This window comes from Chelonus insularis, unplaced genomic scaffold (genome assembly GCF_013357705.1).
Source record: "Chelonus insularis isolate UGA/USDA-ARS -01 unplaced genomic scaffold, ASM1335770v1 contig_318_pilon, whole genome shotgun sequence".
NCBI lineage: Eukaryota > Metazoa > Arthropoda > Insecta > Hymenoptera > Braconidae > Chelonus > Chelonus insularis.
In genome coordinates this window covers 41116-61859 of record NW_023276488.1, presented here as the reverse complement: position 1 = coordinate 61859, position 20744 = coordinate 41116, and the positions used below count along the sequence as shown (strand labels likewise).

Sequence of the window (20744 nt, the reverse complement as noted above, 5' to 3'; positions counted from 1 at the left end):
TTTAATCACTTTTATAAAAGCAGTTTGAATGGTTTATATCATTAAAGTGTTGAGTTAATATTGAACTGTATTTTGAAAGTTAATTAAATTTTACCAGTAACTTTATTATTGGAAATACCGTGTCTGACCATACTAGTGTGAAACTACTGTTTTTCCAATATTTATCAGATATTTTATGTGTAAAAGTTGTTGTAAGAATTCTCGACGAATCGGATGTGTATTTGACTACATATGACCCTGGTAAGAAGGTTTTGCAAACTCTAAACGATACAAAAGTCTAGAGGGCAATGCACCGGAAGTGAGAGACGGCTAGGAAAATAAAGTATCTTGAGAGAAATAAAACCAACAGGATTGTTAGTAAAATCGATTGTTCCATGTAGATTTGTCGTTTAAAAAGTAATTTACGAAGCGTGAATGCATTAATGAACTGTTGTATATTTTACTGAGTAAGTTATTATTAATTTATATAAATTAATCATAGAATAAATCTCAAAGGTCGAGGTTAAAAAAGATAGCCTGCACCGGAACACTGCAGTTGTAAAATAAAAAAGGAATACAGACAAAAGGTTGTTCTAATGACGAACTCTTTTCATTTCTTGAGTGGTCAATCGATTTAAAAGGATTATCCTACAATCACGCGACACGTGACCTGGAACTTGAGATTATTACTCGAACAAAAAAAGTTTCTTTGCACGGAAGTTTTATTATTACAATTATGCAATCTATCATTATTGCAATAAATTTCCAATTTCATGTATTTCTTTAACGGTTTCATGACAAAATTTTTATTTCATAGACTGGCATTCCTTAATGATTTCAATCAATACTTCAAGTTCAAATTGAGAGGAACTAAAATTGAATAATTATTATTGTGGTATATTGTTAATAAATAATACATTGAACCTTTTCAAATAATTATTTTAAATTATTTTAATTTATACAATATAACTTCTTATTAATCAAGTAATTTTTCCTATAACTAAAGTAAAAGTTATAATGAAATGTAGTTTTATTTTAATTTCCGCCTGTTCTACAGCTATAAGAAAATACAGTAACAATTACTTAAATTTCAAAGTACAATGGACTTAAACTATTTTACATATTTAAATTAAAATAATATAAACACTTTTTTCAAGATTCTTAGAGTTTGATTCTAATTCTCTTAGTGATGAAGAATGACGATATTATATAAGAGAAGATAGGATTATGATCCAGTCTTTAAATGGTCTATTTGTTTATTATGCGAGCACGACGCATCTTTCATCAACTAAACCACAAATATATTAAAAAATAACCTCTTGGTGCTAAACAAAAACTCCGAAAAGTGACAATTGATGATAATTCAAAACAGATTAAAATGTAATTGAATAAAAACAAAAATTTGCCGATAATCTTACTTTTTCCTCTAATGCATATCTTCAATATTTTTGTTCATGGTTATTCATATTTAACATGAAATGTGTGTAATGATATTCAAAAAACTAAATTGATCTTCAAAAAAATGATAATGATATTAAATATTAGTTTTTTTCTTAATTTTAGAGTCATTTTTCCAACAACCACAGTTTGGCTAAAAAACAATAAAGACAATGATTGCCACAAATCAGCAACCATCACGTGCAAGTTCTCGGATAGGTCAGTGTGAGGAAGTAAATGGAATAACAATGGCAAATGGTATGAACGGTAATGTGAGCGGGCCAGCGATATCAGGGGGTATAAGTCAAGAAATAGTAGAGCAAGGAATGCAAGAGGCGCCACATCGTGACGAGCAAACGAAAACGCAAAGTCGTCGTAGAGAATCGGCGTCAAAGACGGTCGGTAGCTCAACGGAGAACGCGGCTGAGGAACACGCAATAGACGACGAAAGTGAGGAGGAGGAGGAAGAAGAGGAAGAAGACGAAGAAGAGAACGTTAGAGGGGTTGGTAACGGTAGCAACGAGGGTACAAGAATGGCAGAAATGCCAGACGAATCGGCAGGGCGCGAGATGGCGCGTGGTCCTGCAATTTCGATGGGGATGGAAACGGGGGAGTTTAGTGGTGGGAGCAATAGCGGAGGTGGCATGGGCGGCTACTGGAGGCAAAGCAGACCCTCCAGTCCCCGCATGCCGCCTCCTGAGCAGCTGGATCAGAGGCCAAAGAGCCGACACGAACAACTTGCTAACACAACTACCACGAGATACAATAATCTTGGATACTGGAGAGCCAGACGAGTTACTTTTTACAAAAATGGCGACCCTTATTTTCCAGGTGTTGAGTTTAGGTGAGTGTTTAAAAAAATAACTTAAAGTTATTTGCAAATCGATTTCATTCTTGATTTTGAAAATATTTAGATTCAAACCTGGACGTGATATTGGTTCTCTGGAAGCTCTTCTTGATCGATTATCTCTTCGTCTGGATCTCCCTCGGGGTGCAAGGCATATTTTTTCTATGGACGGAGATCGAAAACTTAATCTTGATGAGCTTGAGGACGGTGCTTCATACGTGGTATCTAGCTATAAGACTTTCAAGGTACAAAACATTTCATTATTTACTTAATCTAAGTACTTAAAAACAAAGTGAGGTTTTAATGGCACCTTTTAATCGATAAAATTTTAAATTGCTATAAAAAAGTAGGCCACGTTGACGGAAGTTTACAAAATAATTATTTAAAACACGATATTGTAAGTATAAAATTCACTAGAAAAGTGGGCAATGAAAAAAGTAAATATCCCTAGTAGTAATCAAAGTACTTGAATTTTCCATCCTTTTCTATTCTTAATATTCATGAAAGAGTCTCGCACGCGTATTCTCGCCACTTGTTTTTGTACTGACCACTTGAGTATTCTTCGTGTTCTCCACCACGAGAAATGTGGAATAAATACTAGTAATTTATAAGAAGAAAAAAAAATCTGCGTATAATAACCGCTCAAGAAAGAAAGAACTGTCAGTATAAATGCGAAAGTGTTGATCTGGCCCAGATCAACATAAAGAGGCCACACGCAACTGCTTGTGTTTGTCGATTAAGAGAGAACGTCTCAACAATCAAATATGAGAACCTTATCTTAAAAAAAAAATTGAATTATCGGCAACGCCGAGTACCTTTAATCTGTTTTAAGTTTTGATTCAACCTTACAAAAGGACTAAAAGATTAGTTTAATCGTGATTCACAGCCCACACCCGATCTGCCAATTTACCAACAGGCACCAGGGTGTGCCCGAAAAGTCAATAATAGCAAATGCATAGCACAACCAAGATCGAAAGATGTAAAATTGAGTTTTGATCAGGGCCAGGTCACTTACTAATCTATTTAAGTGGATTTACGTCATCATAGTCACGTTAACTCTAAGCTTAACAAGGATGTAAGTTACTTGGTCACGCCGGAAACGTAAAAGCAATATATGTAAGTAAAAATTATAGGCATCACCTAGACGGTATTGCATCGTTTTCTTAATCGATACAACTATCTCTCAATGTATTACTAAGGTTCTAATAAGAGGAATGATGTCATGAATCAGCTTCTTTTAAATATTTTCAATATCACGACTATTATATTTAGCAATCATCTTATGTTTGATAGTTACTATCTCTTCGACTATAATCACTGTCCAATGTTTACCAATAGCACGTGGTGAGGAAAAGCTTTGAAACACCAGTGGGGGTACGTGATTATGTCTATTCAAAATGCACAAGAGGGGAGTGTGAGTAAGTGGGGGGGGAGATCGCCTGACTTGCGCAAAACTTCTTCTACTTATATCATTAATGTAACATTCAATTTCAATCACTGCCTACCACACCTATGATTTTTTACAAGTACTTATTAATTCTTACAATGAATCATAATTCTTAATTAGTTCGGAGAAATTACCAGTGAAAAATTGGAATTTGTTTTTCAAAATATTATCATGCTGCATGTAAATAAACGTGATGTGCGTTATTTAAAAGCATTTAAGTCACGCAGTTAAATTGTGCAAGAGTTATACATGTATCACCAAGTGAAGGGGAGGCGAGTCAAAAGTCTTTACAAAAGGGGAGGCCGGTTGCTCTTAACTTCCGGTTGAAGAGGTTGATGCAGAGCGCAGGACGCCCGCAAACCTCGACGAGACCGTATCTCATTGACCGCCGGTCAGACTTAGGGATCAATACACTACCCTGGACTTTCAACTTGTCTGAATGTTCCTTAATATCCTTCAAATTCATATCATTAATTAATCAATCTTTGTGAGCGACATAATTATACGAATAAATTATTCATGCTAAATTTATGGAAATGAATGATGCTTAACATCAAGTATTAGCACGAATTGACTCAGTAAGAAATTTTTTGAACTATAAAAGGAATTTTGAATTCCACTTAACATATTTAGTATTAAATTATTATATTGGCTAATTTTAACATATTAACTTTTCAATGATCTCTAAGTATTTTAACATAGTGATCTTAAGTTTGATTACAATTGTGAAAAACGAGTTTTAAACTTGATATATCTTAAAACATCTAACAACAAGTTGTAGAAAAAAACTTAATTATCAATTTATTCTATCATAAAATGATCATTTTATTGATTCTTTATTTAAAGTATTTAATTAAATATCTGAAAAGTATTCGTTATCAACTTCCAATCAATTTTTTTGTTTGCGAAATATATTAAGAAATGAATTTCTTTTCACTATAATGAAGCTTAGTTTATTATTATATTAAAGGAAAGCTTATCGACGTTTAGAGAAATTTTTTTTTCCAAGTTTTGTAGTAAATAAATTAAACTTGAGTGTTTTTTTCTTATACAACAGTAACAGATTAATTATTAAAACATGTAATGATTGTTTTTTGGAATATATTCTTACCTATCACATCAAAATCCCATTAGTTATTAAGATTACATCACAGGGAATAAAAAAAATTTATGAGATATTGTATGTGTATATCAGAATGTAAAATCGCAAGGAGTGATTAGGGTAAATCGCGGTCGAAGAACTCTAAGAAATTTCATATTCTACTGCAATATAATTCTTGTAGTTATTCAGCTGCTTGATATTATTCATCATATCATCCTTTTCTATTGCTTGTATAGAAGTTATAGTTTGTTCTGCACCATTGTTATTCGTTATCAGCGAATAACAATGGTGCAATGAACGGTTTATTACTCGTATACAAGAAGATAGATTTACGTCATATCAAGTCTTGGTTAATTGCCCCTTCGATTTGTATAATTAACTTATGTACAGCATAACCCTCTTGTGTTTATAAATGATGATACCACCATTACGAGCATCGATGTCTCCGCCTGTTATTATATAGGTATATATGCTTCCGTTCGTATCTCCGATAACATTTAATATTATTCATGGCCGACCGACATTCCACCGTGTAAATTATAATGTCTCTCTTAATAAAATTCTCCTGTAGCTTGTTATGTTAATATTTATATTTATTATTTCATTTTATTTATTATTCATCAAATGATATAAAATTAAATGCACTTTTTGCAAAAAATGACCGTCAACATTTGATATCTATGTAATATTCATTATGATTATTAATCTTTTGATGTTTTTTATGATATGATAAAGATAAAAAATTACATTTGCAATTCATGTATAAAACAATTTTTTTCTTTTTTGTGATAAAGAAAATTATGACTCTCATTAGACTTCCTACTTTTAATGTTATTTATGAAACATTAATTTTTTAAATATAAAATATTTAGTTTATAACATTTCAAATATTTAATTGATTCATTTTTAAAATTGACTTTTTCAAAATAAATTATTAAAAATCAATCCAAACAGTGATAATTCACTGATTCATTTTAAGAAAAGATAGTTACGTTAAGGAACTAGTTAACAATAAATTGACCTCATAATAGAGATAACATTTTACCCTACAGTTGTTAAATTTAGATTTGTACCAATTAAGCGTATATGTGATTCCTTTTAGTGTTTCATTTCTAGAAAGTATGGGAAAAGTGACCACAAGAGAATTTTGTGTCAAATTACGATTACATCAGTAAAAAAGATTAAATATCAATAACTAGTTACTAATTACCAATGCTGAGTTGATTTCGGATTCATTCAATATAATTAATTCTCATTGATAAACCTAGTACTTTAAATTTTCATGAATTGAATTAATGAATTTCACTGATTTAGTTCCTATACCTTTGTAAAAACCTTTGTAATGATTAGTTCTTAAAAAGGAAAAATAAGAATAGTAATTACATCCACATCCTCAAAATCATATTTAGTACTTTACGCCAATATTCAAATTGCACTATAAACTCCACTAAGTTATTTATGAAACATCAAAAAAAAAAAGTTAACTTACTTGAAAATTACTTATAGTCCAGTCAATATGCTTCAAAAATCTGACATATATTCGACATTAATTGATTTAGCCTTATAACCATATTTTTAGTGATGACAGACTTCAATAAACATTTGTGATCATGTGACAAAATGTATTTTTTATGAAAAAAAATAAGACCAGTCTCAACTCTGTGCAACTAATAGATCTCAAGATATTTAATTGTTTATATGAAAAGTACCACTGTTTTTGGAACAATTGCTTATATTAGTGTACAAATTAAAATTTCATAAAAAAATGATTTCAATAAAAGTTTAAAAAAATCATATAATAGAACAAAAAACATTGAGCTTCATCATAATGATATGAATATCGATTTTACTGATAAATCTGAAATTACTAATTATTCAGTGAAATTAAAATTTATGAAAAATTTCTGTAAAATTTTAATTAATTTATTTATCCTAAAATGGAATAAATAGAAAAAGCTTATTATATTCATGGCTTGCACAGAAAAAAATTATCATAAAAAAGTGGTATTAAGAAATTATAATGTACCAATAATTTTGAATCATTTAATTTATTTTTACATATTTAACGATATTCCTAAGACATAATGGTTATTTGGAAAACAAAAATATAAATTTATTTTAAAACTGTACATATTTGTCATCAATTTTAAATATCAAATTAATTCAATAAAAATTCATAACGATGCTACAACAAAAAGTTTTTAATATTTGAAATATTCCTAGAGCATATTTTGTATCTGTACTGTTGTTAATATTGAATCAATATTATACTTAAAAAAAAAACAGCACGCGATGATTTTTAACGCCCAATGGACCATCAAGAATCTGATAAATACTTGAGACAATTTTTTCTACAGCCCCAACTTTTTTTATCCCCTGCAGGAATTATACAAGCATCATATTTGCATTTAATCATTTGAACCACAAAAGTGACATTGCTTTCGTGTTACACGAACTTGAATTTCTCTAACAAATTAAAAAATAAATGTAATTAATTCTTTACTTTTTAGTTCAGTTGACAAGTCTTACCGATTTTTTAAATTTCTGTGGGAAGAAAAAAGAATTTCTTCACGTTTGACATAATTGTATCAATATCTTTTAAAACATTTACATATCTTTAAATAATTCGAAAAATTAGTTCAAAACATTTATACTATAATTTATTTTCTAATTAGAGCACAATGTTAAAGTCTTGATGGAGATAAGTAACAGTAGAAATTATGAAAATTTTACTTGATCGTTCTTGGATTACCAAATGACAAGGTATGATTACATCTAAAAATTACGGTGGTATAACAATGATTCTCGATGAAAGAGGATGTAGAAAATTGACGTTTTACACTATTCACAATGCAAAAATTGAATGTATAACTCAACAAAATATAATAGTATGTTACATATTCAAATTCTAGTGTAATCATTGATGTAATCGTTAATGGATGTAACTAAATATTAAATTCTTATCGCTTTTTATTTTTTTTTAGATAGAAAAGTGTTTATGTTGATATAATTTCTCATTATTGCAATATTAAAATTGATCATTTTTGTTTTTTTTTTTTAAAGAATACTCGAATTTTTCTTATAATTATGAGACAATTTAGATCAATCTTAAGATTCAAATTTAATAATATACATAAATTTTATCTAAACATAAAAAATAAATTCCTGATTAATTTGTCTATACTCTTTTTTTTTGTTTTGATTTTTAGATATCATAAACTATAAATCTCAATCAAATTCATGACCTTACTATGGATGAGTACTTTATGATTTATTCGTTATTATATGAATCTCATTAGCTTTCGACAACTATTTTGCTGAGATTCAATTATTTCATGTCAGAATTTTGAAAGTTTTCAATGGTATAAAAGTGCCAAATTACCATTTTGAAAACTTTCATATGACTTTAAAATATTATAACTTGTATTTTTTTTAAATTGATATAAACTTTTTTCTTGAATATATATTTATTTATTTTAATAAAATAGAATCGTTAATATATTTTTCATTCAAATATATTAAATTTAAAAATAAAATATTTTTTATAATATGAAATCACAAATCTTTTTTTCATTCATTTTTCATCTTGAAAAAATATACAAAAACATAGCAAGTAGATAGCTTTTAATCTGAAACTAGAATTTGTAAATTAATATTTATTATACAAACAGGATTGGCTGATGTCTGGTTACATAAATAATTTAAATTTTTATATAAATCCATTTTTCACGTCTGATACATTTAAGAGTTTTCCAGATTGAACTGGAGAGTTAGCGTGACTAAGTTCTTACGTCGGTCCAACATAATAAAGTAGTTGTACGTACACATAAGGATTCATATGTGTGTGTGTCAAATGCCGCAGTAGCTCGGCATTGCTGTGACAGCGCGAATAAGACTTATCGTCGTAAAGTACTCGTTAAAACACGTTCATCGAGCTAACAAGTTGCTCTATTTCGCTCTTTTTTTATCAAAAAACTTATTTAAATCATCTATTAAACTTAAATTAAACTTCACCTTATCATTTCTCTTAATAATTAATCTTGCGGTAATCACACACATGCAAGTCTGTTTTTTTTTTAGTTACCATAAATATAATAAATAATTTCGAGATATGATTTAATATAGTACCAAAAAAATGTATTCACTTGATAATAATTAGCGAATAAAAATTTAAATAATCATTTTGGTTATCTCAATGCATTTGCATGTGCTAGAAATCTCAAGGTGCACGACCGACAAATGCGTTAAAAGGTCAAGGGTTGAACACCGTTGATGAACCCTCGTGCTCTCAACTCCTTCATTGTTAGACTATTCATTCTGCGTATCGCACTATCAAATATGTTTTTATACTTATTATTTTTTTCTTCAATTCATGTTAATATACAGTACCGTTCAAAAGTTTAAACTATTATTAAAAAATTTGATTAGTTGATGCTTTACTAAGATGGTGAACTAATTAGGCTTTTCCCACAAAATATTTTGTATAATTCAAGTAAGTGATTCAAAATTTTTGATCGGTATTGCATGAAAAAACGTATCTATTTATATATTTTCTTTACATACTACGTGTATATCTTTTTTTCTTCAATCGAAGAAACTAGAATCTTAAAAGTTACACTGACAAGAGTATGTGTAATGACCTTGGCCTTGGCGCATGCTTTCGCGACATCGAGTTCTACGATTTACACCTCCCTACGAAAGATGTAAATTAAACTAGACTGAACTTAAGAGGGGGTAATACTGACCGTGAATGGACTCGCCTTTATTCCGACTCATTACGCAAATCGGACGAGTCCATCATCCTATCACCATAATAACATAACAATCGTCATTTCAGTGTTTTAGTAATAAACATTTTTCAAAGAGTAATTATTAATGTCATTAAAATGGGTAACTATAAAATAAGCAGTTCAATTTTCGTGTTTATTCTGAATTCCCATTAAATGTTTATCATAATAATCTGACATGAAATTAATATTTTTTACTTATCTAGACTAATCACATCCTCAAAAGATTATGCAGGAGTAAACTTGGTCTTATTCTTAAATGACCTCGTGTTCAGCTTCTATTACACTTTATTCCCGCGCATGCAACTAAACAAGATAATCATATATATGATCAATTCTTTTTTCAACACCCTTCAAGAAGATGTCAACTTGTACTTAAATTTCCTGAAGGGTCAATAAAAAAAATAGTTTTTTCTTTTTCTTTAATCAGATATTCCTTTGATAAAATATATTAAATTTCTATAAATAATAAAATATTTCTGTAAATTATAAGACAAAAGCAAAAAAAAAATTTTCTTATCAATTGTCCTAAATTTATTGTTTAATATTTAAAATAAAAAAAAATGAATAAAATAGTTTTCAATTAATTCTAAAGTGCTTAGATTCAATCTATTAAATGAAATGAAGAAAAAATTTCTACTAGAATTTGAATTAATTGATAAAATGATCGATATAAAAGATATCATAATAGAAGTTATCATAATAGAATAATTAGTAAAACTGAAGCGTTACAAAATAGAAAAATATTAAATACAATGAATGAATTTCAATTAAAAATATTTAGAAAAGATGAAAAAATACTGATGGTTGATATTTACGAGAAAACTATTTGACTCTAATCAACTGTTAGAAATATAGACAAACGCAGATAGTAGGGATAAAAGGAGTGTAGATAGTTGATGACCTTCACCCTGTGTTAATCCAGCACGTTTCCATTATCACAGACACAAAACATTCGTCAAGTAATCAGTTGACGTCCTCATGAAATACAAAGCTTTTTTTCTTATTGTTTTCTAATATTATACAATTATACTTAATTAATTGGATAAAATATATTCATTAATTTTCGTAATGCCAATTAATGATGGAACTAAATGACTGATTACATTTTTTGATGAAATAGTACATTATTGAAGGCGTTAAATTTTTTTATTAAGGATCATTAAAATCAAAAAATACAAAATATATTACAGAAAAGAACAATCGATTTCTCATGGTCACTTGACGAATCTCAGGGTGAAAAGAAAAAAAGTAACAGAAACTAGTCATAAAATTCTTGGCACTTAGCCAATAGCCTTCAGACTATGCGTGTTTGAAAGTTGTCGATGTAGATGTACACCATATAATGAGTAAAACTTAAATCGAATACCATTTTAATCTGCGATTAAGAAGCTTTTAATTCTGACAATTCCATCTTTGAAGGACATCATTACTTCATTTACATTTCGCCAAATATTTCCGATCTCACTTTATCATGTCTCAATGTCTATTGTAATTTTCCCAATTGAATTTGAATGAACAAAAGTAAATCAAGGTCTTGTCTGATGATGTAAACAATGTCTATAGATTGTTTATAGCATTAAGGTGGAACTGAGATGTCAGTAATACTAATTTAACCCACGTGTACACTAATCACGAGATCACGATAGCTTTAAGGGTTATTGGATTCTTTAAAGAAAAAAAAGAAAAATATTCAATTATTTTTTAATATCGTGTTGTAACCCTTAATGCAGCTAACTTGTAAAATAATTAATAATTAATAGTCTTTATAAAATGCGTGTTGACAAAAGTAAAAGAAATAAGGGTCAATGGGGCGATAGTAACAATAGATTTTGAAAGATTCTTATAAATTAGGGATGACTAATGAACATTATAAGGAAATGAAAAAATGAATTTTCGCCTTGGTAACGGCACCTTTTTACCTCTCTGTCGTCTTCAATACAGACCCTCTATACTTTGAACATACCCCTTCGATACTTCCCCACCTCTAAGTTTATATAGTGGCCTTGGCGTGGCTAACATCGTAGCAGAAGCCGAGGGTGGCTCAACTAGGGCCCATATCCTAAAGGTAGGGCAGCGTGGCATGCTTTCTAACTCCATCAGTTCTCAATCGAGCATTCGAGAGTGCACCTCGTACAACGTAACCCCCTGGTGACCAATAAAGCAGGTCGTCGCGTGTTTAATTGTTACCATTTTGCCCCCTTTTTGTTACTTCTCATCAATATTCTTACGCTCGTTTGAATTTTCAGTGAAAAAAAAATTATTTTGTTGTGATTTTTGACATCAAAAGCGTGAAAGAATTCGTACTTAAACGACAAGAAACCAATGATGAAACAATTCTAGGTCGTGACACACTCACATAAATCTACAACTGCAGTGATCGCAGTATATGAATAATCAGCCATCAAAATATACAAGTAAAGTCGTTTTTTTTCTGTCTCATGATAATGACCATGTGACAGAGTGTTTGTAACAATAAATAAAAAGATTGAGTGATTTTTATCAAAGAATACATGTGTGTGTTTTATCATAATATCCACCATTGAGTCTCCAAGTTATTCCTACTGTTCAGACTTTGGCTTAGAGCCAGAAACACCTGAATCTACTGAAGACGGTTCCGAAGCTAATTATCGAATAAACGAAACTAGAAGATTTAGTAATTCTCGAGAAAGCTGTTGGGACGGCTGCGAAAGCTTCGTTGTGTTGATGAGTGACTCTTTCGAAGTTATTTCGCTGCCGGTCGACATGCTCCAGGTGGTTTCTTTTTTTTTTATCTGACAGTTGTTCAAAATGTATAAAATAATAATAAGTATTTTGTTTATTTGTATTTATAGCCGGCAAGCTACGGGAAAAAGAGCAATACTTGGTATACAGCACCAGGGGGTACGAATAGTAGAGCAGGAGGGGGTGGCTGGCAAAGTCGACCACCAGCGGTAGCGAGCCTCAGCAGAAAAGCTTCCATCTCTGAAGAAGCACCACCACCTGGAGGTGGCAAACCATCTTCAGGGCGAGTTATTAGGATTGTCAACAATCTTGATCATACTGTTCAGGTAATAAAAAAAATTTTGTTTAGCTTCATAACTTTCATTGTAATGTAATAATATATTTTTTTTATTCATAATTTATTATTAAATCTTTAATAACAAAATTATTTTTTTGTAAACAATCATCATAAATTATAAATAAATATTACTACATAAATTATTGTTAAATTACTAAAATTATTTTACTCATTTCAATTGAAAAAACAAACATTTTAATGTTAATTCATTTTGTCAATCAATCAAACTCTAAGAAGTGTGTTGTTGGATCTAACCTGTTTTTTTTTGACATAATCAGTCAATTAATCATAATAAAAAAAATAAAAATATCAAATTTTTATTATTTAAAATTTATTTTATTTTTTATTGAAACAATTGATGAATATGTTTACAACATATTGCAAGAATTAGTAGTCAAAAGAAGAAGTCATTGTTATTTTTTGATAATGTAGTGTCGAGTGCTACTGAATCTACGAACATCTCAACCTTTTGAAGAAGTTTTGGAAGACTTGGGTCAAGTGTTGAAAATGAACGGGGCCAAGAGAATGTTCACAGTCTCAGGGCAGGAGGTCAGTCATTAGCTTGGATGTATAGTAGATATAGTAGCGATAAGAGAGCAATGTGTGCTAGATAGTATGTTACGGGGGACACAAAACTGTCCTGTAAGTAAAGACATAAATGTGTTGGCCGCTGCAGTAATGCAAGTACATATAGGATTGATCAGCCAGACTGCACTCCATCTTGTCGATACTTAATCAAACAAAAAATCTAACATACCATCCATTTTTCAAATTAACCTCAACAATAACATATTATTGCGTAATAATTTCCATATGTATTTGAATAAGAATATTCTAAAGTAAGGGTACTAAAATATTAGAATTAACACAAGTTTATAAATTCATAGAAGGTTGGATAATTTTTTAAGCTAAAGTTTATCAGTTATTTATGCTAATAAGGTGATGAAGACGCAGCATCGTCCTTATATAAAATCAGTTTGAATAATGTTTTTCATAAATATGCATGTAGCCCTTGGAGCACATTTTGAAAAGAGGTGAAACACGAAGTGAAAAGCAGAACCGAGGCGTGACGATCGGGGTCGACTACTCGACTTTGTACAAGATGGAATAAGGTCGCGGCCTGACAAAAGGCGGGCAATCTAATCAGTGCAATTGTCGGTCCCTCCTTTACCTTATCGTTCTTTCATGACTGTGCACTTTTCCACCCTAAACGATCTGTAACTCATAATGAGCAATGCGTGCATGAAAAAAATATAACTTAGTGTAAACTGAGTACTTGTTTATTTCTCGAGATTTTTTGATCGAAAGAATTAAATATATCTTAATCAAGTTAACTCAGTGATGTATTTAAATATATAATCATGAAATTTAGATGTTACACAGTGATGGATTTTTTTAAAAGTCCATAAAAAAGTTTTATGCAAAGCGTGGGCCATTCTTAAATCTTACCTCATTTTATCTTTCAATGAAATCATTTTCATTTTTAAATTTTACATGCAAATAATGCATCAATATTAGTTTTTTGCAATCAAAATTTTTCAATACGGAAAGAGAAAACGATTATACGCCCACAAATTTCTTTCATTTTATTGATTTATTATGAATAATCTATAATGAAGTCGAAGATTTTGTAATAATTTGGAAAAAGAAGGCTAACGACGATGAAAAAGGTCAGAGATTCATCCACCTTTTAGGTCACGAATAAATATGAATTACAAATTGACCAATTTTCACCCTCACGAGCATTGAAAAGTACTCACTTTACTTCATTTCATGAAGACCAAAGTTTTATATCGTGATATTTATCTCAATCTTTATATTATATAGTATGACTTGAAAAAAGTAAAATTCCCAACATTTGATAGTTTTTTTTGTAAAACGTTTTCAAGTCAACAATTTGTTTTTTAAGCAATAATTGTGATAAAGTTACTCGGGGTAATATTGACACTACTAAGTTTGCACATTCAATATTTAAAAAAAATTCGTATAAAAATGCTTGATATTATTTCACATATCATTGCATAATTATTTTTCGCAATAACTTCCAAGTAATCAATGAAAGAAAAAAAATTTATTCTAATGAAGAGACATATTAAAATTAATATTGACAATTGTAATAATTAGTTGATTTTTTTATAAATTAACATAATATTATGATCAATATTTATTGATTATTTTTTAATCCGTATAATATAAAATATTTCAAAAATAATTTGATGTCGAAAATATTTAAAAAAATATGAAAATTTAATATTTCATCACAATGGCCAAATTTCAGATTAAAACTATTTTTCCTCATATCACATCACTATATACCTCAAATTAATATAAAACTTATTCTGATAGTTATAACTTTATAAAAAATTTGTACCGATAATTTTACAATAAGTGCTTTACTGGAATAAAAATTTAAATTTGTTTCTTGATAAAAAATCTGTATGTCAATTAATAAAAAACAAAAGTATAATTATTCAACAGGTCCGCAGTTTTTCTCAACTGAGAAATGAATTTGCTGATGTGGACACATTTTATCTCGGCACTGGATCATCAATGGGAATTAGTGGTGCTTCGATGACAGGCTCATCTCCAGCTAGACGATCTAGATCACGAGGACCACCCGCCCTTCCAATGACAGCAGGTAATGAAGAGTTAAGCCGACAAAGACGTGCTCGAAGTAAAAGTCGTCCAAGAGCTCTTTATGCGCCTGATTCTGAAGTTGTAAGAGTTAATGGTAAATTTAGAGTTCAAAATTAAAACTATCCATTGGAGTATTTGAAAATAATTAACTCAAAATGCTATTTAAAATCTTAGATTATAGTCTGGTAGAAGTATTAAGAGAAGAGCCTGCAAGAGTAACTATAAGAGGTCTTCGACGATCATTTTATCCACCATCACACTTGCCTGTAGTAGACAATTCGCCACCAGACAAAAAACTTCAACTAGAATGGGTTTATGGATATAGAGGAACAGACACTCGAAGAAATCTTTGGGTTTTACCTAGTGGAGAGCTTTTATACTATGTAGCAGCTGTAGCTGTACTTTATGATCGTGAAGAAAATACCCAACGTCATTATGTAGGGCATACTGAGGATATTACTTGTATGGAAATTCATCCAAGCAGAGAACTAGTCGCTTCGGGTCAAAGAGCAGGGAGGCATCGTAAAGCACAACCACATGTTCGAATTTGGTCAACAGAAACACTTCTTACACTTTATGTTTTTGGGATGACTGAATTTCAGATGGGAGTTTCTGCACTTGCATTCTCCCAACTTGTAAGACATATTTTATTCAAAAATTTCTTATTTTTGTCGAATATTAAATATTATCATTTTAAATGTCATATTTTCTATTTGCAAAATTTTTTGGCTTGAATTTTTAAAGCATTATGTAATTGTCAAAAAAGATATTTTTATAAATTTTTTAAATATTATAAGCACGACGATACATAATAAATAGATACATACAAAATACAAAAAATACATTTAAAAAAATCAAAATTCGTTGTGTAGAATGGTGGAAGCTACGTTCTAGTTGTTGATTCAGGAAGAGAAGCTATTTTATCGGTATGGCAATGGCAATGGGGTCATCTTCTTGGCAAAGTTGCTGTAAGTTATCATAAATAATTATATACTATAATTTATTTGAAAAAATTTTGGTAGTTATGGATTTTTTCTCTAACGATTCATTACTTGATATTCTAGACTTTACAAGAAGATTTAACTGGAGCAGCATTCCATCCACTTGATGACAATTTGCTAATTACCCATGGACGTGGTCATTTAACATTCTGGAATCGTCGTAAAGATGGATTTTTTGAACGAACAGATATAATTAAACCGGTAAGTATCAATATTAATCAATAAATTAATTTTAAATTTAAATCTGTTAACTACATTTAATTTTTTATTCGTAGCCATCACGAACTCACGTGACAAGCATACAATTTGAACAAGATGGAGATGTGGTAACCGCAGATAGCGATGGATTCATTACCATTTATTCTGTAGATGCAGACGGTGCCTATTTTGTGCGAATGGAATTCGAAGCACACAACAAAGGAATAAGTTCTTTAGTAATGCTATCAGAAGGAACTTTATTGTCTGGTGGAGAAAAAGATCGTAAAATTGCTGCTTGGGATTCTCTACAAAATTATAAACGTATCACAGATACCAAAGTACGTCATTTTATATTTTTAATATAAAAAAAATATGTGTAGTGAGAGATAATTTGCTATAAATGTGAGATTATGACAAATTATTCATTACAAATTACAGAAATTTTTAAAAGTTTAAAAAATTTTCAAAGAATTTATACTTAATAGCAAAATAATCAATCATTTAAAGTCTCATTTCAAATCAAATTCAATTGAATGTAAATTTATGAAATGAACGGATCTGACTATTCAGTAGATTTTCATAAAATATTAAATAAAAGCGAATTGTGTTAATTCCATTAAAATCTACTTCATCGTTAATATTGATTTTATTTTACCATGATTAATAAAAAAATTTTCTTTATTGTTAATATGATTTCTTTCTCTTCTAGCTGCCTGAATCAGCAGGAGGTGTACGTAGTATTTATCCTCAACGACCCGGCAGAAACGATGGAAATATTTATGTTGGGACTACACGAAATAATATTTTAGAAGGTTCACTACAACGCAGATTTAATCAAGTTGTGTTTGGACATGGGAGACAGCTTTGGGGTCTTGCTGTTCATCCAGATGATGAAGTTTTTGCTACTGCTGGTCATGATAAAAATATTGCTTTGTGGAGAAGACATAAACTACTTTGGACAACTCAAGTAATTTTTATTAACTTTTTATTTGCGAAAATTGAATTTATTATATACTTAAAAAAAATTGATTATTAATTAACTTTTATCAGGTTGGATTTGAATGCATTTGTATTGCTTTTCATCCATTCGGAGTAGCTTTAGCTGCTGGTTCTTCTGAAGGCCATCTTTTAGTTCTTGCTGCTGATACTGGAGCTGCAGTAGCAACTTTACGAGTTTGTGGATCACCGTTATCATGCATTGGATACAATCCAAGTATGTGGTATTTTACAATTACTTACAGTTACAAAATTCATGAATATTTTTAGCACCAATCATGACAATAAATGTCCGCGAAATAAACATATGCATAATAAGTTTAAACTTTAACATTTTGTTGATATTTTGAAGGTCAATAGACTTATTGATGACTTTTAACACAAATTCTTTCTCATTCAAGCTGGAGAAATTATTGCTATGGGATCACAAAACGGTAGTGTCTATCTCTTTAGAGTATCCAGGGATGGATTTTCTTATAAAAAAAGCAATAAAATCCGTGGTACTCAACCTTTAGTTCAACTCGATTGGAGTTCAGATAGCAGATTTTTACAAACTGTTACTCAAGATTATGACTTAGTCTTTTGTAAGTATTTGATCAAATAGTTTACAAATAATTCCACTTTTCTTAATCCAAGTTTGAAAAGTAGTATTATTGAAAAAATTTATTTATTTTCAGGGGACGTAAAAGCTTTACAATCCGAAAAAAGTCCACTTGTAATGAAAGACGTAAAGTGGCACACTCATAATTGTACAATTGGTTACATGGTATCAGGTAAAAAAAAAAATAATAATCACTAAAAAAGACGAATTTAATTTATAATTGAATATTTTATATTTAAATGAATTTTTAGGAATGTGGAATAATCGATACTACCCTCTAACAACAGTAATCACAACATCTAGTCGATCAGCAGCACATGATATGTTAATAAGTGGAGATGCTGAAGGCTATTTGAGACTCTTTCGATACCCTTGTACTAGTGCAAAAGCAGAATACGTTGAGGAGAAAGTTTACAGTTCACTTGTGGCTTGCGCTCGTTTTCTGTATAATGATCAGAACGTCGTAACGGTCGGTGGTACTGATGCAGCTCTTATGCTCTGGGAACTTGTCGATGAATAAATTTAACTAAGATCTTTTAGAAAATCATTCACATCCAAACGCCGGTCGTTTAGAAAAAAAGTGATTTTCAAGTCTAATTGTAACTGCCGATAATTTTGATTTAACAAAACTTTAATACTAATTTAAATTTTTGTCTGAATTAATTATGCAACCAATATGTTAATTTGTTAAAAAGACAAAAATCCAATTATTCTCTCTACCATCGTCGACAACTCATTGATCGACGTTAACATGACATTATTTTATCATACAGAATTTGTAATGAATTAAATCACCATCCAATGTCAGTTATGTTTAATGTGATGACACACATTTCACATTTAGACTACCATGGTTATAACTATGTATAACTAAAAGTAATATTAAAAAATGTACACAATGATATTATAATGATAACAATCATGATGAAATGTGTTAAAAACATCATCAATTATTAAAACTGGAAATTACTCGTAGGTATACACTATTTAGTGAATATTTGAAATGAATTTCATTAATCTATTGATTAATATTTAAAAATAATCTAGAGACGCGGGCGTCTCCTTCAAGTAATTCAATTGTATCAGTTGTCAAAATTAGCTTTGACCGCACGTCATTAATTAAAGCATCTAAATATTTGTAGGGCGTTTTTGCCAGTTTTCAACTGCCCCTTTTTCCATTTCAAATTAATAACTTTGGTAAATGAATATAAAAAAAAGTAATCTGCAGCAGATTTTATCATCATATTATAAAAAAAATTCTGAATCTCAAAATTTCCATTACAATCATAATAAAAATTGCACGGAAAAATGGATTTTAGTGTTGCTGGTCGACACAAAATATATTATTAATAAAATAAACGTCCACAACATTGTTCACAAACATATATGAATATAATTACGTGTATTTCTCTATACGAGTATTTATTGTATATTTATAGCTGATTAGAAGTAGATGAAGCGAGAGGGAAATTTTTTGAATAATAATTTTAAGACAGTTTTGAAAAATTGTCATTAACAATTTCATGTATGTACAACTCACCCTTGAGCTTCTATAATATCACTATTTAACATGGATTGAAAAATTTATGATAATAATTAATAAAAAGAAATCCGAATAAAAGGTAATAAAATAAAAGTAATAATAATATTCTGTTGAGTTTAGGTAGTTTTACTGTCCTATTTTATTCTTTGAAATTTACACAGTATGCATTCTCTGGTAGCTTTTCTAACTCTATTATTATTATTATTATTATTATTATTATTATTATTATTATTATTATTATTATTATTATTATTATTCGAAGCGATCACTGAAGTGATTGCGCCCAAATTCGATTTGTGCTTAGTTTTCATTATGTAAAAATTTTTTTTTATGATTTTATCAATTAATTCCAATGTGCGATTACTTTTTTATTAAAATTATTTAAATATTTGTCGATAAAGTCCAAGGCAATTTTCCTAATAATTACACGGAATCGAGTGGGACGTCATCACTGATAGTTTTCTTTATAACGAGAAACGAAGATGAAACTAATAGCGACCATTGTTTCAACACATTATGTCACATCATATCATTGACAAAGCAGTTCTACACATACATGGCTTCCACTTTAAAATTTGATTTGTAATTTTGATGCCTGTAAAATTGATAATATTAAAACAGAAAAAAATTAAAACTACTATCGATTTTGTTCTTGCTTTCGTTTAATTCGTTTTAAATAATTAAGAATTATTACTCTCTTAAGTAATATTCATTTTACGTCTTAATACTTTTCGTTTTTGGGATCATCAATAGATTTATGAAATATGAAAATTCATTAAAAGTAAATAACAAATATCGAATAATATACTGGCGGTTCTTAAAATATGAAAATTCAATTTACAGTTATATCTTATTTTATAATTCTCTCGACTTAGAGTTATATTATTGATGAGTACGCCACTACTTTTTATAATTATTAATTTGTTTTATCCTACATAAATTTTCACACTTTATAAATCTACACTTCATTTAATTTTAATAATCTATTTGTCATTTTTTCATAAATTTATTTCATTCCATGGTGTTTAAGTGCTATATAAATTTACAATTATCTATAATGCTCAGCATTACAAAAGGCTCTTTGTTCACTGCACATTTTGAAATTTTC

The 20744-nt window shown here is 29.5% G+C and overlaps 1 protein-coding gene across 2 annotated transcripts; it reads left to right on the top strand.

Annotated features, from left to right (window-relative positions):
• The first annotated feature begins 1942 nt into the window (after nt 1-1942).
• On the top strand, nt 1943-19654 carry DCX-EMAP (Doublecortin-domain-containing echinoderm-microtubule-associated protein). Of its 2 annotated transcripts, XM_035081069.1 has the most exons (14): nt 1943-2260; nt 2331-2508; nt 12434-12649; nt 13093-13209; nt 15139-15391; nt 15472-15932; nt 16170-16265; nt 16362-16499; nt 16574-16834; nt 17206-17463; nt 17547-17709; nt 17894-18076; nt 18170-18265; nt 18345-19654. In XM_035081069.1, exons 1-14 carry the CDS (start codon nt 1950-1952, stop codon nt 18611-18613), a joined length of 3000 nt encoding a protein of 999 aa, XP_034936960.1. In that variant the 5' UTR covers nt 1943-1949; the 3' UTR covers nt 18614-19654. The 2 variants fall into 2 exon arrangements, with proteins under 2 accessions (XP_034936960.1, XP_034936961.1); XM_035081070.1 differs by lacking the exons at nt 1943-2260; nt 2331-2508 and adding an exon at nt 11654-12353.
• Nucleotides 19655-20744: the final 1090 nt, after the last annotated feature.

Bases quoted from the DNA above. Each gene is read 5' to 3' on its own strand.
- DCX-EMAP (XM_035081069.1), top strand. From the start codon at position 1,950: ATGGCAGAAATGCCAGACGAATCGGCAGGGCGCGAGATGGCGCGTGGT. The intron at 2,509-12,433 runs GTACAAAACATT...TTGTATTTATAG, and splicing joins CTAGCTATAAGACTTTCAAG to CCGGCAAGCTACGGGAAAAA. The intron at 15,933-16,169 runs GTAAGACATATT...TTCGTTGTGTAG, and splicing joins CACTTGCATTCTCCCAACTT to AATGGTGGAAGCTACGTTCT.